This window comes from Rhinatrema bivittatum, chromosome 2 (assembly GCF_901001135.1).
Source record: "Rhinatrema bivittatum chromosome 2, aRhiBiv1.1, whole genome shotgun sequence".
In the NCBI taxonomy this organism is placed as follows: domain Eukaryota; kingdom Metazoa; phylum Chordata; class Amphibia; order Gymnophiona; family Rhinatrematidae; genus Rhinatrema; species Rhinatrema bivittatum.
This window is the reverse complement of record NC_042616.1, coordinates 354,853,371-354,867,276: the sequence shown is the minus strand read 5'-3', so window position 1 is coordinate 354,867,276 and position 13,906 is coordinate 354,853,371. Positions and strand designations below refer to the sequence as shown.

General features: G+C 45.3%; 1 protein-coding gene across 6 annotated transcripts in view; it reads left to right on the top strand.

Annotated features, from left to right (window-relative positions):
• TEX10 (testis expressed 10) overlaps positions 1-13,906 on the top strand; it is a 678,603-nt gene that overhangs the window by 165,022 nt on the left and 499,675 nt on the right. For 5 of the 6 annotated variants that reach the window (XR_003854633.1, XR_003854635.1, XR_003854634.1 and 2 more), the window contains one exon: positions 8,414-8,649. Coding sequence is in view for 3 of the 6 variants with exons in the window: in XM_029589917.1 (XP_029445777.1) it covers positions 8,414-8,649 (236 nt within the window). In the remaining 3 variants the exon portion in view is untranslated. The remainder of the gene's footprint in view (positions 1-8,413; positions 8,650-13,906) is intronic. The other variant, XM_029589916.1, reaches the window with a different exon arrangement.

The following is a 13,906-nucleotide window of genomic DNA, read 5'->3' as shown; positions in this document are numbered from 1 at the left end:
AAGCCATTCATCAGGGAGTGGGGTACTCCTGAGGCTTGTCTAAAGGTTGCTAGAGTGATGGCTAAGCTTTATCTGTTGCCGGAGGATGCGTTGGAACTTTTAAAGCTACGTAAGATAGATGCTTCAGTCTCAATAGTGACCAAGAAGACTACCATTCCTGTGGAGGATTCAGCCACTCTAAAGGATGCGCAAGATTGAAAGTTGAAATTCCATCTTAAGAGGATGTTCAAAGTTTTTTTGGGCATATTGGCGGCAGATTGCAGGAGCTTCATGGCACGAGCCTGCTTGCACTAGATATAGCACTGCAAGTGAAGGGAGCAGACACTTCTATTTCAGCCAAGCAGGCAGAACATTTGGAGGCTGGGGTAGCCTTTATTGTGGATGCTGTATATGATTTGCTTCGAACATCAGCTCTGACTATGGTGTCAGCAGTTTTGTCTAGGAGGATCTTGTGGTTACATAATTGGTCAGCGGATGTCTGGTCCAAGTTGCAGCTTTTATTTGGTGAAAATCTGGAACAGTAGGTAGAGCATTTAGGAGAGTAAAAGGGTCATAAATTGCCAGAGGACAAGCCGAAAGTAAACAAGAGTTTCCCATCCCGGCAAAAGTACAGGGATGCCCAGGTAGGGGTTCCTCCTCACAGAGGCCGGGGGTTTGGCAAGATGCAGTTCTTTCTGGGCTCGCATAGGCCTGCCTGGACGCATCTGGCTAGGGGGCTGGAGGTGATAAGGGCATGCTGTTAAAAATGGCTGGTCTATTCTTTCCCAATGGCTATCAGGGGCGATTGACCCTCTTTTATGAGGCGTGGACCAAGGTATCTACAGACCAATGGGTCCTGACGGTCATAAGAGAAGATTACGTTTTAGAATTTTCTTGGCCAATATGTGAAGCTTTCATGATCTGCCCCTGCGCCTCCGGTGGAAAACAGGTGGTTCAGTCCACTCTCAATCAGCTGTGTCATCTGGAAGTGATAGTCCCTGTACCTCCAGGGGAATGGGGCAAAGGAAGGTATTCCATCTTTTTTTGTGGTTTCAAAATACAGCCCTGAGAGACCTATGGTTCTAGATGGATACTCAGCAGTTAGTTATTGCTGCAGTCCAGAAAGGGGATTTTCTGGTTTCTCTCACAGAGGTGTATCTGCATATTCCCATTTGGGAGGAGCATCAGACATTCCTACGTTTGTGTTGGGAAAGCATTTTCTATTCCGTGTACTGCCGTTTGGTCTGGCAACTGCACTTCAGACATTTATCAAGGTGATGGTGGTGGTAGCTGCCTATCTTTGGAGAGAAAGCATCTTGGTATATTCACATCTGGATAACTGGCTCATACAGGCAAAGTCAAAGAAATTCTGTCACTATTTGGTTCCAGAAATCATGCAGAAATAAGCAGGGAAAAAAATGAGTTGATAATGTTTTAGATGCAGAGGTTGCAGACTCTGGACTGGGTTGTAATCTGACCCAGTCGGAGTATCTGGGTGCCCGCTTCAACACCATTCTAGGCAAAGGTGTTCCTTATGAAGTTGCAGGCGCAGGCCCAGAAGTTGTTACAGCTTATAGTACCCAGGGTCTGGGATTATCTGCAGGTCCTGGGTTCTGTGGCATCTACTCTAGATCGAGTTCCCTGGGCATATGCACATTTGCGGCCTCTTCAGAGGGCGCTGCTGTCCTATTGGAAACCACTGCCAGAATCCAGGTCCAGTCTCTTCTGATGACCTTGGGCCAATTTGGAACAAGGTTTGTGCACCCCTTAGTGCACCCCTTAGTGCAAACCAGTGCCAGAACTGGTGCCAGAACAGTCTACCAGAGCCTTCACAGAATCTTCATGATCCTTACCCCCTCAGTCCTTCCATCTACCTCATATCAACGTTTCATACCCGCCCCAAGGACACAGATTTCAAACTTAAACGTAACACAGATACAAGAAAAAGCAAACCAGATCTACAATATCCTCCAGCACCTGCATTCTAGCTTCCCCTACTCAAACTTCTCCAATTAAGCACTTTGAGAAGTAAGATGCTAACCCATCCTATCCCAATCATATATCATCACCACCTTCCTCGCATAAATTCTTCTCAAGAATTCCCGACACGGACATCCAGATCTCTCATTCCTATCATGACCTCCCCTCTGACCCAGCTCCTGGGGCTCACCTTATTCTCCTTAACCCTCTTTAACGCACAGTCACTGACAAAGAAAACACACATCATTAACGACTATCTCCTGGACTCTAAGCCAGACATCTGTGCTATCACAGAAACCTGGCTAAAAAACTCAGACATAGCCCTAATCAATCAATTACCCACACACCTATATGATATCTTCACAATCCCCAGACACAAAAAGCGAGGAGGCAGTCTTCTTTTAGCCACCAAGCAAGAGCTCATACTCACCTCACATACAATCAAGTCTGCCTCCAAACTTGAACTGGGTCTATTCAAATCGAAAGAGCTTCAAATCCTGCTAGTATATGCACCACCAGGAGTACTTGATGCTGACGCCTCCCCCCTCATAGAAGCTATAGCGAAATACATCAACACCGATCTTCCAACCGTGATCCTGGGGACTTCAACCTTCACATTGATGCCACACCTCGCTCCTCCAACTGTGAAGCCCTCCTCACCTCTCTCAGGGCCATGGGCTTTAATCAAATCATTGACAAACCTACCCACAAAGCAGGTCATACACTGGACCTTATTTTCATTAAGTCCAACCTATCTCCCTATACTGCTCCAGACTGCACACTAGTCCCCTGGTCAGACCACTCACTGATATCCAGTACCCTCACCACTAAAGAATGTAATCTACCTTACACTTTAGGAAAACATGCGCATCCGACTTGCTCAGTGATCATCTTTCCAAGGAACTTACAAACCTGGATGTATCCAACCCCAACTCAGCCCTGCTAACCTGGCACAATATCACAGAAGCAGTAGCAAATAAATTATGCCCCTCAGTTGTCAAAATAATTAACCCAGTGCAAAAAGGAAAACAACCCTGGTTCTCCACAGAACTTAAACTGATGAAGCAAGACCTCAGACACAAAGGAAGCAAATGGCGCAAAGCCCCCAGCACATCAACACTATCAGCATACAAAGGAACCCTCCACCTCTACAGGACCTCCATTCAACGGACAAAAAGAGATTTCTATGCCAATAGAATCCACGATCTCCAATTTGATGCCAAGGCTCTATTCTCCTACGTTTCCCAAATCACAAAAACATCCCCCCCCCCCTGACTATCCCAGACGAACAGGCACAAGCCAAGGCTAGCGAGCTCGCACTATTCTTTCAGAATAAGATTTCGAACACCCTAGCACTCCTCCCCACCAACACAACCTCCCCCTCCACAATCGCCAAGACCCCCAACCTCTCTGAAGCCAATCTAGACACTTTCGAACTAACTTCATCCAGTGAGATTGAGTCACTACTTAAGAGACAGAAACCATCCAGCCACCCGGCAGACAACATTCCAACAAAACTACTGCTACTTATCCCCAGACACCATCTCCAGACCGTTGGCTAACATCATAAACTGCTCCCTAGCACAAGGAATCTACCCAGACAGATTAAAAACCGCTTCTCTCAAACCCCTCCTCAAGAAACGTAATTTAGATCCGAGAGAACTATCCAACTTCCGCTCTATCTCCAATCTCCTGTTTTTGGCCAAACTCACTGAGAAACTGGTCAATACCCAGCTCTCAGAATACCTAGAAGAATACAAAATCCTATATCCTTCTCAATATGGCTTTCGCAAATCGCGCAATACGGAAACCCTCCTCATCTCCCAGCAGACCATATTATCATGGGCCTAGACAAAGGTCACTCATTCTTACTAGTCCTTCTAGACATCTCGGCGGCGTTTGACACCGTCAACCACTCCATCTTTCTTAACCGCCTCTCTGACATTGGACTATCAGGATCGGTTCATAGATGGTTCAACTCCTTCCTCAGTAACAGAAGTTTCAAAGTCAAAATTAGCAATAAAGAATCACCCATCATAAAATCATCGCTAGGTGTACCTCAAGGATCATCCTTATCTACCCTTTTCAATATTTACCTCCTCCCCCTTTGCCAGCTGCTAACAGATCTAAACCTAATACACTACCTCTATGCAGATGACGTGCAGATTCTGATTCCTATAACAGAATCCATCTCAAATACACTCACTTTCTGGAACAACTGCCTCCAATCCATCACCCACCTTCTCACCAGTTTGAACCTGGCCCTTAATGCCGCCAAGACCGAACTCCTCCTTATCTCCGCCAACCACGACAACCTCCCCCCACTGACCCACCCCAACATCCAGGTCACACATGTAAGAGACCTTGGAGTAATCCTTGACAACCGCCTAAACCTAAAGAAAGCTATTAACAACACGACCAAAGATTGTTTCTTTAAACTTCAAGTTTTAAAAAGGCTCAAACCCCTCCTTTATTTCCACGACTTCAGGACAGTCCTACAAACCATGCTCTTTGACAAAATAGACTATTGCAACGCTCTCCTCCTTAGACTCCTCATATCCACCACCAAACCTCTACAGATGCTACAGAACGCCGCTACAAACACCAACCGTGGAGAACCCATCTCACCCATCCTCCGGAACTTGCACTGGCTGCCAGTAAACTACAGAATCCTACACAAATCCCCCACCATAATACACAAAACCATCCACAAACAACTACAGCTCGACCTCGAAATCCCACTCAGACTCCACACCTCCTCCAGACCCATCAGAGAAGCATACAAAGGAACTCAGCAAGCCCCCCCCAACCAGAGCCACACATCATACTATGACTAAAGACGGGGCGTTCTTGACAGCAGGCCCGGCCATCTGGAATAACATCCCCGCAGACCTTAGATTGGAGCCCTGCCATCAAACATTTAGGAAAAAACTCAAGACTTGGCTATTCCGTCAAGCCTCCCAGTAATCCTCTGAAACATTCGAATGGCCCTTAGCCATACCTCGCTAGTCATGCAACTAGGAACCTCCTACTAAGTATCTAATACGTTTAATCTCCTAATTCTTAATCTTAATTGTTCTTTGTTAATTGCCTCCCCCTATTCTATTTTCTGGCTTTCTTAGCCTCCAAGTTATTCTACCTTGTTGATTGTAACTTTGCTCCTTGTTGTTAAATGATTTGTTAAATCTAAAGTTCTGTTCTGTGTAAACCGATTTGATATGGTTATGACCATGAAGGTCGGTATAGAAAAGACTTAAATAATAAATAATAAATATATTGGGTGGTAGTGACCACCAATGCCATTCTGGAGGGCTGAGGAGGCCATCTGTTAGGGAAAATGGCATAGGGATGGTAGTCGGCGGAGGAGACTTTGTGGTTTATCAATTGTTTGGAAATGAGAGCAGTTCACAAGGCCTTGCTGTGTTTTCTTCCGCTATTGCACGACCGAGTGGGGAGAGTCCTGTTGGACAATGCGATGACGGTGGTTTATATCAACCGTGAAGGAGGGACCAGGAGTGTAATGATGTCCAAGGAGACTCGGGAGCTTTTCAGTGGGCAGAACAGCATCTGGTGTCCCTGGTGGTTTCTCATGTAGCAGGGGAGACAATGTTCAAGTGGATTTTCTAAGCAGATAAGTGTTGGACCCCAGGGAATGGGAACTTGCGGAAGAGTCGATGGCTCTCATTCGCTCCAGGTGGGGCGTTCCCCAGCTGGATTTGTTGATATTGAAGCACAACGCCAAAGCATGTCACTATTTCAGTCGTAGGCGTGAAAATGGAGCGGAAGGTCTAGATGTGCCAATTCACCCGTGCCTGTGCAAGCTTTTGTTGTATGTGGTTTTCATTGGCTACTGATAGGGAGGGATCTGCAAAATATCGAGATTCATCTGGGAAAAGTGATTCTGATGTTTCCCAAGTGGTTGTGATGACCATAGTTTTGCGGATTTAATCAGTTTTTCAGTTACTGGCCTATTTTTCTCAGGTATCTTCCCACACTGCTTCATCATTTTAGAACATGTAGTTCGCTTTTGTCTCATGGCTTGGCTTTTGAAAGGAATTAACTGAGATTGAAGGGGTATTGAAGGGTCAGAAGTCATCTTGACCCTACTTCAAGCTAGGAAGCCGCCTACGTCCTTGGAATATGTAAGAGTGTAGAAGGTATTTGAGATCTGGTGCTTGGAAGAAAGAATTTCTCCTCTTAAGGTGTTGGTTCCTCACATTCTGGCCTTTTTACAGGATGGGTTGTGGAAAGGGCTCACTTTAAATTCCCTACGAGTCCAGCTAGCAGTTGTTGGCTGATTTAGGGGGAAAGTGGATTTTCCCTGGCTTCTCATCCAGTTGTAGTAAGGTTTCTTAAAGGGGTGAAACATTTGCAGCATTTGGTGAGGCAAGTGTTTCCTTTGTGGAATCTTAATTTAGTTTTGCGGGTTTTTTGTAGTCCTCCTTTTGACCCTTTGAGGAAAGCGTCACTGAAGGACCTTATGCTAATGGTCGTCTTGGTAGCCATTTATTGGGCTAGGTGCATTTCAGAGGTTCAGGCCTTGTAGCACTCCCTTTCTTCAGATTTCTGTGGATGGGGTATCTCTATGCAAGGTGCCTTCATTTTTGCCAAAAGTGATATCTACATTTCATCTAACTCAGTGGAACTTCCTGATTTTCTGGATTTGGATCCTCTTTCTCATCATGAGAGGGAGCTTCACTTGTTGGATGTGTGTAGAGCATTATTGAGACATTTGAAGGTCATCAACAGGTTTTGAATGTTGGCTCATCTGTTCATTTTGTCTAGAGGAAAGACTAGAGGGAACAAAGCTGCTAAAATAACCATTATGCGTTGGCTAAAGGAGACCATTACAGCCTCTTAAATTTGTAGGGATTGTTCGGATCCAGTAGGGCTACAGGCCCATTCTACAAGAGCACAGGTGGCGTCCTGGGTGGAGTGTCAGTTGGTTTCTCTGCAGGAAATCTGTTGAGCAGCGACCTGGTCTTCACTACACATTTTAACAAAGCACTACTTGCTAGATATTTGGTTTTGGAGATAGTGTACTGTATGTAGTTCTGTAAGGTTTTTTCCCAGTTTAGGGAAGCTTGGGTACATCCCATGCATCTGGACTGATCTGGGGGATGAATAGGAAAGGGGAAAATTGGTTTTTAACTGCTAATTTTTGTTCCTGAAGTCCCACAGATCAAACAAACCCTGCGAGTCTGGTTTGTGTGTTTAGAGGTTTTTAATTAGGGGGCTCGGTATGTTGAGCTTACCCTCCCCACCCACCCCCATTTGGAAGTGGGTTATTGTATCTTGGCTTGGATACAGAGTAATACTGAGGTCTCAGGTGGCACACACAACTTCAGTGGCACAGTGTCAGTAAAGCTTTTCTTCTGTCTTCAACTGCTGGTAGGGGAGAAAAACCCACACATCTGGACTGATATCTGGGATTTCAGGAGGAATGAAATTAGGCAGGTAAGAACCAATTTTCCTATTTAGTCCAACTCTCCATTTCTTATCTTTTAACCAGTTACCAGAGTAGGAGACATTGCTTTCTGTCATGTGACATTTTAATTTCCTGAAATTTCTTTCATGAGGGATTTAGTCACATGCCTTATGAAAATCTAGATACCATATATCAACTAACTCACCCTTATCTGCATATTTGTACTTTCTAAAAATTCTAATTGATAATATAAGACTTCCCTTTGCTGAATCTATGTTGACTCTTCACCTTTAAGCCATATGTATCCATATATGTAATTCTGTTCTTAAGAATAGGTCTACTATTTTGCCTGGCACTGACCTTGGATTCACTAATCCATAGTTTCCTGGATCATTCCTGCAGCCCTTTTTGACAATTGGCATTACATGGTCCACCCTCTAGTCTTCAGGCATAGTGTCTGATTTTATTGATAGGTTGCAGATTGCTAGTTAAAGGTCTACAATTTCATATTTGAGTTCTTCGAATCCTGAAGTGTATACCCAACTGGGCTTGGTAATTTGTTAATTTTTAGTTTGTCAAGTTGCTCTATTACAGTGTTTCCCAAACCTTAACCAGTTGGGTTTTCATGATATACATGACAGAGATATGTATATTTGGAAACGCATTCACTATGGCAATCCTGAAAACCCAAATGGACAGGTGTGCTTTCAGGAGAGGGTTGGGAAACACAGGTCTATTAAATATTCCAGTTTCACTTTTTCTGAATAGTCACCTTCAAAGATCATTACAGGTGTGGATAACATCTTTGAGCAACTAATTCCACAGCTTAATTGAGCTTTGACTGAAAAAAAACCCCTCTGTATTAAATTTGTGTAAAATCTGTTACCAGTTTAATTTCTTTCAATGCCCCCTAAGCCTAGTATTTTAAATAATAAATAACTGTTCCCTATCAAGTAATGTATGGTATGTAGATATTTGTCTAAAACTGCAAATTTACTAATTTTTCCAATTCTGTTCTCTGTTTAGCAGCAAGCATGGAGCAATTCTTAATAGCCTCGATGACATTTTACTTAACCTGACATTGTGTGACATCATGGTCTCTCTGGCAAATGCTTCCACCCTCTATTTGGACTCTGATTGGCTAGATATGATTAGAAAGTTTGTGATCGAGACACTTGTGGATGGCTGGAAATTGAACAAAAAGCAATTAAGCAGGTTACTTGGAGTGACTTGGAGACTTATGCTTGTACAGCAAAACGGAGGTACGTAGGGCATGGTTTGTTTATTCTTTTGACTTGAGTATCCTTGCTTTTCTTTGATTTTTTTGTGGAAGCTCTCACTTTTAATGTCTTACTCATTAAATTGTCAGGTAAGATAGGGGAGATATGATAGAGTGATTTAAATACCTCAGAGATATTGCACGGGAGGAAGGCCTCTTTCAATAGAATGGAGGTTCTGGGATGAGGGTGAAAGAGGGTAAACTTGGGAGTAATCCTAGGGAAATATTTCATTATAGAAAGTCTGGTGGATGCATGAAACAGCTTCCCAGTGGAGGTGGTGAGATCAGGACAGTATCTGAAATCAAGAATGCATGGGCCAAGCACAGGGGATTTCTGAGGGTAGGGATTATAGAGCTGATCAGATGATGTAGATGGGCCTCATGGCCTTGTTCTGCCATCATGTTTTAATGTTTGTGTTTCAGGAAGGGGAATCTCAGACTTTGGAGCACTTCTATGGTGCACTGCATACCTGATTTAGATGTTAAATAATTGTTTCCCATTGCATTGTTTACATAATACATTTGAGCTATACAAACTTATACTGTAGGGAGACTCTGTAGAGTGATTTGGGGTCTGCTACATTGTTTCCCACTAGTAGTGTCCATAAGCAATATGCACTTCTATGAATATCGTGTTTTACATATCTTCTCAAAGACATTCCTATATCAATTATACATTAGTTACCTTCTGTGGGAGAAATTTTAGAATTAAGAAACTCTTACATATTTAGGTTCAATAAATATATGATTATTAGAGCAAATTTTATTTGAACACTTGCACAGATACCGAAGATAAATCTCAGTGCATATGAAAAATTTCTTTCCTTTTTGTGCCAGGAAATACCTGTATTTTGTGTTGGAAAAATAAGAAATTTCCAAAGTGTGAAAAGTTTCAAAATCCAGACAGAGCATAATCAGTTGTAACTCCACCCTTCTAGCCAACTGAGAATTACTAGTGGATATAACCTTTGCTGGAATCTTAAATACTTTACTTAGATAACATGTTGGAATCAGAATCTGAATTCCTGTAGATACCCAGATCAGTTCAGACCAGTGGGTTATGCACTCCCACCAGCAGATGGAGTCAGAGAACAAAGCTTCGAGGCACTGGTATCCCAAGTGTGCCACCTGCAGCTCATCAGTATTTCTCTGACGCCAACAGATGGTGGTCGTGTATACCTGTAGCTCTGTATGAGATGGATTTTTCTTGCTTCCTGAGGTGCTACGTTAAGTGTCTGGACCATCCCTCAGGTAGAGCCGGGTGAATGGGAGGTTGGTTACCCCTGGTGGTGCTAGACCGTGTGGTTCCGGGTCTCCTGATAGCCTGGGACTGGCTCCCTCAGCGACCCGAAGGCTCTCCCTCAGTGTCTGCGGTACAGGGAAGTAGCCTCTTTGGAGATTTTTCTATATTAGAGAGATCTAGGAGTTCAAATTGACAATCACCTAAACCTGAAAGCTAACATCAACAAAACCACCAGAGACTGCTTTTATAAGCTCCAAGTGCTGAAAAGAATACAACCTCTCTTCCACACACATGACTTCAGAACGATTCTACAATCAATCATTTTCGCAAAGCTGGACTATTGTAACACCATCATGCTTGGTCTCCCTTCATCACACACCAAACCATTACAAATGGTCCAAAACGCCTCCGCCCGTATACTCACCAACACTAGGAGAAGAGAACACATAACACCTATCTTGATGGACCTCCATTGGCTGCCCATCCACTTCAGAATAATCTACAAGGCCATTCTCACCATTTTCAAAAACATCCATCAATTAGCCCCAATCGATCTCCATATCCCCCTCCGATTACACCATTCCACAAGACCGACAAGAGATGCTTACAAAGGATCACTTCAAGTACCTCCAGCCAAGACTACCAGACACATCACGCTTAGAGATCGTGCATTCTCCACAGCCGGTCCAACATTATGGAACTCCATTCCCCCGGATCTTAGAATGGAACCCAACATCTCAACATTCAAGAAAAGACTCAAAACGTGGCTGTTCACGCAGGCCTTTCCTAACTCCAACTCCATCTAACTCCCTTCATTCAACACGCTCCACTAGTATTAGCGTTAATAGCCACCTCTTACAATGTTATTTATACATATATATAACTATCTGATCTTCATTTCCCTTCTCTTTCCAAGTTATTGTTTTCCTTGTTATATGTAACTGCTTTTCTGCACTATTGTTTAAATGGTAAAGTTTATTATAATTGCACCCCTGTTTCTTGTGAACCAGCATGATGGGACCACCGTCTTGAATGTTGGTATATAAAAAAGTTAAATAAATAAAATAAAATATTATTCTTAGCTTAGGCTTTTATTTTTCTGTTACTAGAAGTTAAAGCTTTTGTGTAAAAACAAACACAAAAAAAACCCAGCACCAAGTTCCCTGTTCACTGCTGCTCCCGTGGTAAATCACTCTGCCTGGTGGTGCAGAGCCAGGCAGACCCCTGTAGAGGAGGGGAGAGTGTTTCAGCCCTGGTAAGGACTTCAGAGGACGTTAGGCTCCCTGCCTTATTTTTACCACCGGCTCCGGAGCTGTTTTTAATGCGGTGGCTATTTTGTTTTTTCTTTTTCGACCTCCTATGTGGCTCCCCAGCGTTTCTGGGGCCGATTTTCGTGGCATTTTTGGTGGGGGTCACCAGGGCTGAGTGGCTACACCTGTTTTCTTCTGGGGGAGAGTTATATGCCCCTTTTTGCAGGAGGAGCATGGCAGAAACTCCTGTAAGGCTTGCGGGGTATGGACAGCTTATTTAGACCCCCTGTCACGGGCTGTGCACTGGGTAGGGAAGGGGCCTCGGACAGGACCAAACCTAAAAAATGTCTGCACGCAGGTCAGGCTCGGTGGCTGGGTCTAACAGAAGGAGGCCAACCCCCACTGTTGTGTATCCTGTGGAAAAGGTATCCCAGGATGACCCCCCCCCCCCCGCTGTCCCCCACTGTGCGGACTCCGAGACCAGAGGAATCGAGCATATGTGGCTGATGCCTTATATGACTTGGTGCATTCAGTGGCCCGGACTATGGTCTCTTCGATGGTGGCTCGGTGACTCCTATGGCTCCACAATTGGGCAGTGGATGCTTCCTCCAAGTCGCAACTGTGCAGTCTGCCTTTTCGAGGGACGTTGCTGTTTGGAGAGGATTTGGATCAGCTGATGAAATCTCTGGGGGATTCCAAGGGCAATAAACTGCCCCGTTTTTGGGATTTCCGAAAAAAGTAGGTCGGGGAGGAGTGTTCCACCCTTTGGTTCCAGACAGATCTCTTCCCATACACAGTCCTTTCACGGCACCAGTCGTCCTACCAGAGGTGGTTTCAGTTAGGGAACCGGAACTGGGAAGCCTGGCCAATGAAATCAGGCCCACCCACTGCTCGGTCGGGATGATCGGGGGCAGGTTGTCCTAATTTTACGAGGAGTGGGCCAGGATCATCTCTGATCGCTGGGTGTTGGAGGTGATAAAAGAAGGTTACGCCTTAGAATTTTCTTGGCCTCTCATGCCGGCCTTTGTGGAATCGCGATGCATTTCCCACAACAAGCGAGTCGCGGTAGAAGACGCTCTACAAAGATTGCTGCCCCGGAAGGCGATTGTACCCATGTCGTCTGAGGACTGGGGGAGGAGATGGTACTCCATTTATTTTGTGGTTCCCAAAAAGGAGGGCACTTTCTGACCCATCCTGGACCTACAGAAGGTGAATTGCTGCTTGAAGATGCTCCGTTAACGAATGTAAACACTTCGAACAGTCATCGCAGCGGTTCGAAAAGGAGAGTTCCTCGCCTCCTTGGATCTCACCAAGGCTTATCTACACATCCTGATTCACAGAGCTCACCAGAGATTCCTATGATTCAAGATCCTGGGTCAGCATTTTCAGTTCCGGGTGCTGCTCTTTGGACTGGCGATAGTCCCACGCACCTTTACCAAGGTGATGGTCGTGGTGGCAGTGACCCTTCGGAACGAAGGGATAATGGTCCATCCTTACCTCGACGATTGGCTGATTTGAGCCAAGTTGGAAGAGGAAGGCGAGCGGATGGTTCTTTGTGTGATCCATTGTCTCCAGTCCCTAGGCTTGATAATCAATGAAGTGAAAAGTCATCTAACTCCGTCACAGTGTCTGGAGTATTTGGGAGCTCATTTCGACACTCTCTACGGCAGGGTGTTTCTCACGAACGACAGGATGTACAAATTGCAGCAACAAGTGCGTCTCTTGTTACAGTTTCCAATCCCCAGAGTGTGGGATTACCTACAAGTTCTGGGGTTCATGGCTTCGACATTGGAATTTGTGCCTTGGGCCTTCGTTCACATGAGACCATTGCAGAGAGATCTATTGTCGCAGTGGGACCCATTGTTGGAGCAGTACCAGTTGCCCCTGCCTTTGTCTCAGTGAATCAGGTCCAGCCTGAAATGGTGGCTGTCTGAAGACAACTTACAGAAGGGGATGCCCCTCGAAGTCCCTGATTAGGTGATTGTGACAAAGGATGTGAACCTTCAAGGCTGGGGAGCAGTGTGCCTCGGTCATGCGGCTCAGGGAACCTCGTCCTTAACAGAACGGTCGTGGTCTATCAATTTCCTAGAGACAAGGGTAGTCCGCAAAGCATTGTTGGCATTCCAGTCCCTGGTGCAGGGGAGAATGGTTCGAGTCTTCTTGGATAACGCCACCATGGTGGCATATCTCAATCACCAGGGAGGAACCAGGAGTCCGGCCATGGCACAAGAAGCACACCACCTCTTCGCTTGGGCCGAGCTTCATCTGGAAGGCATTGCAGCCTCTCACGAGGCAGGTGTGGATAACGTGCAGCCGGACTTCCTCGGTCTTCAATAGCTGGATCCCGGGGAGTGGGAACTATCCCGGGAGGGTTGGAATCACATTTGTGCTCGATGGGGAGTTCCCCAACTGGACCTCATGGCGACCCGTGTCGACACTAAGATGGACCGGTTCTTCTTCCGAACAAAGAAAATCGGGGCGATAGTAGACACCCTAGTCTGCAAGTGGCCAACCAGAATCCTCCTGTGTATGCCTTTCCTCCATGGCCCCCTGATTGGGTGCGTTCTCCAGCGCATAGAGGACCATCATGGTTCGGTAATTCTGGTGGCACTGGAGTGGCCGCGGTGGCCATGGTTTTGTGGACCTGGTGCGGTTGGCAACAGACGGCTGCTATGCCTAGCTCATCTGCTGAACCTCCTGCGACAAGGGCCCATTTTTTTCACATCGGGATGATCACTATTTTTTCA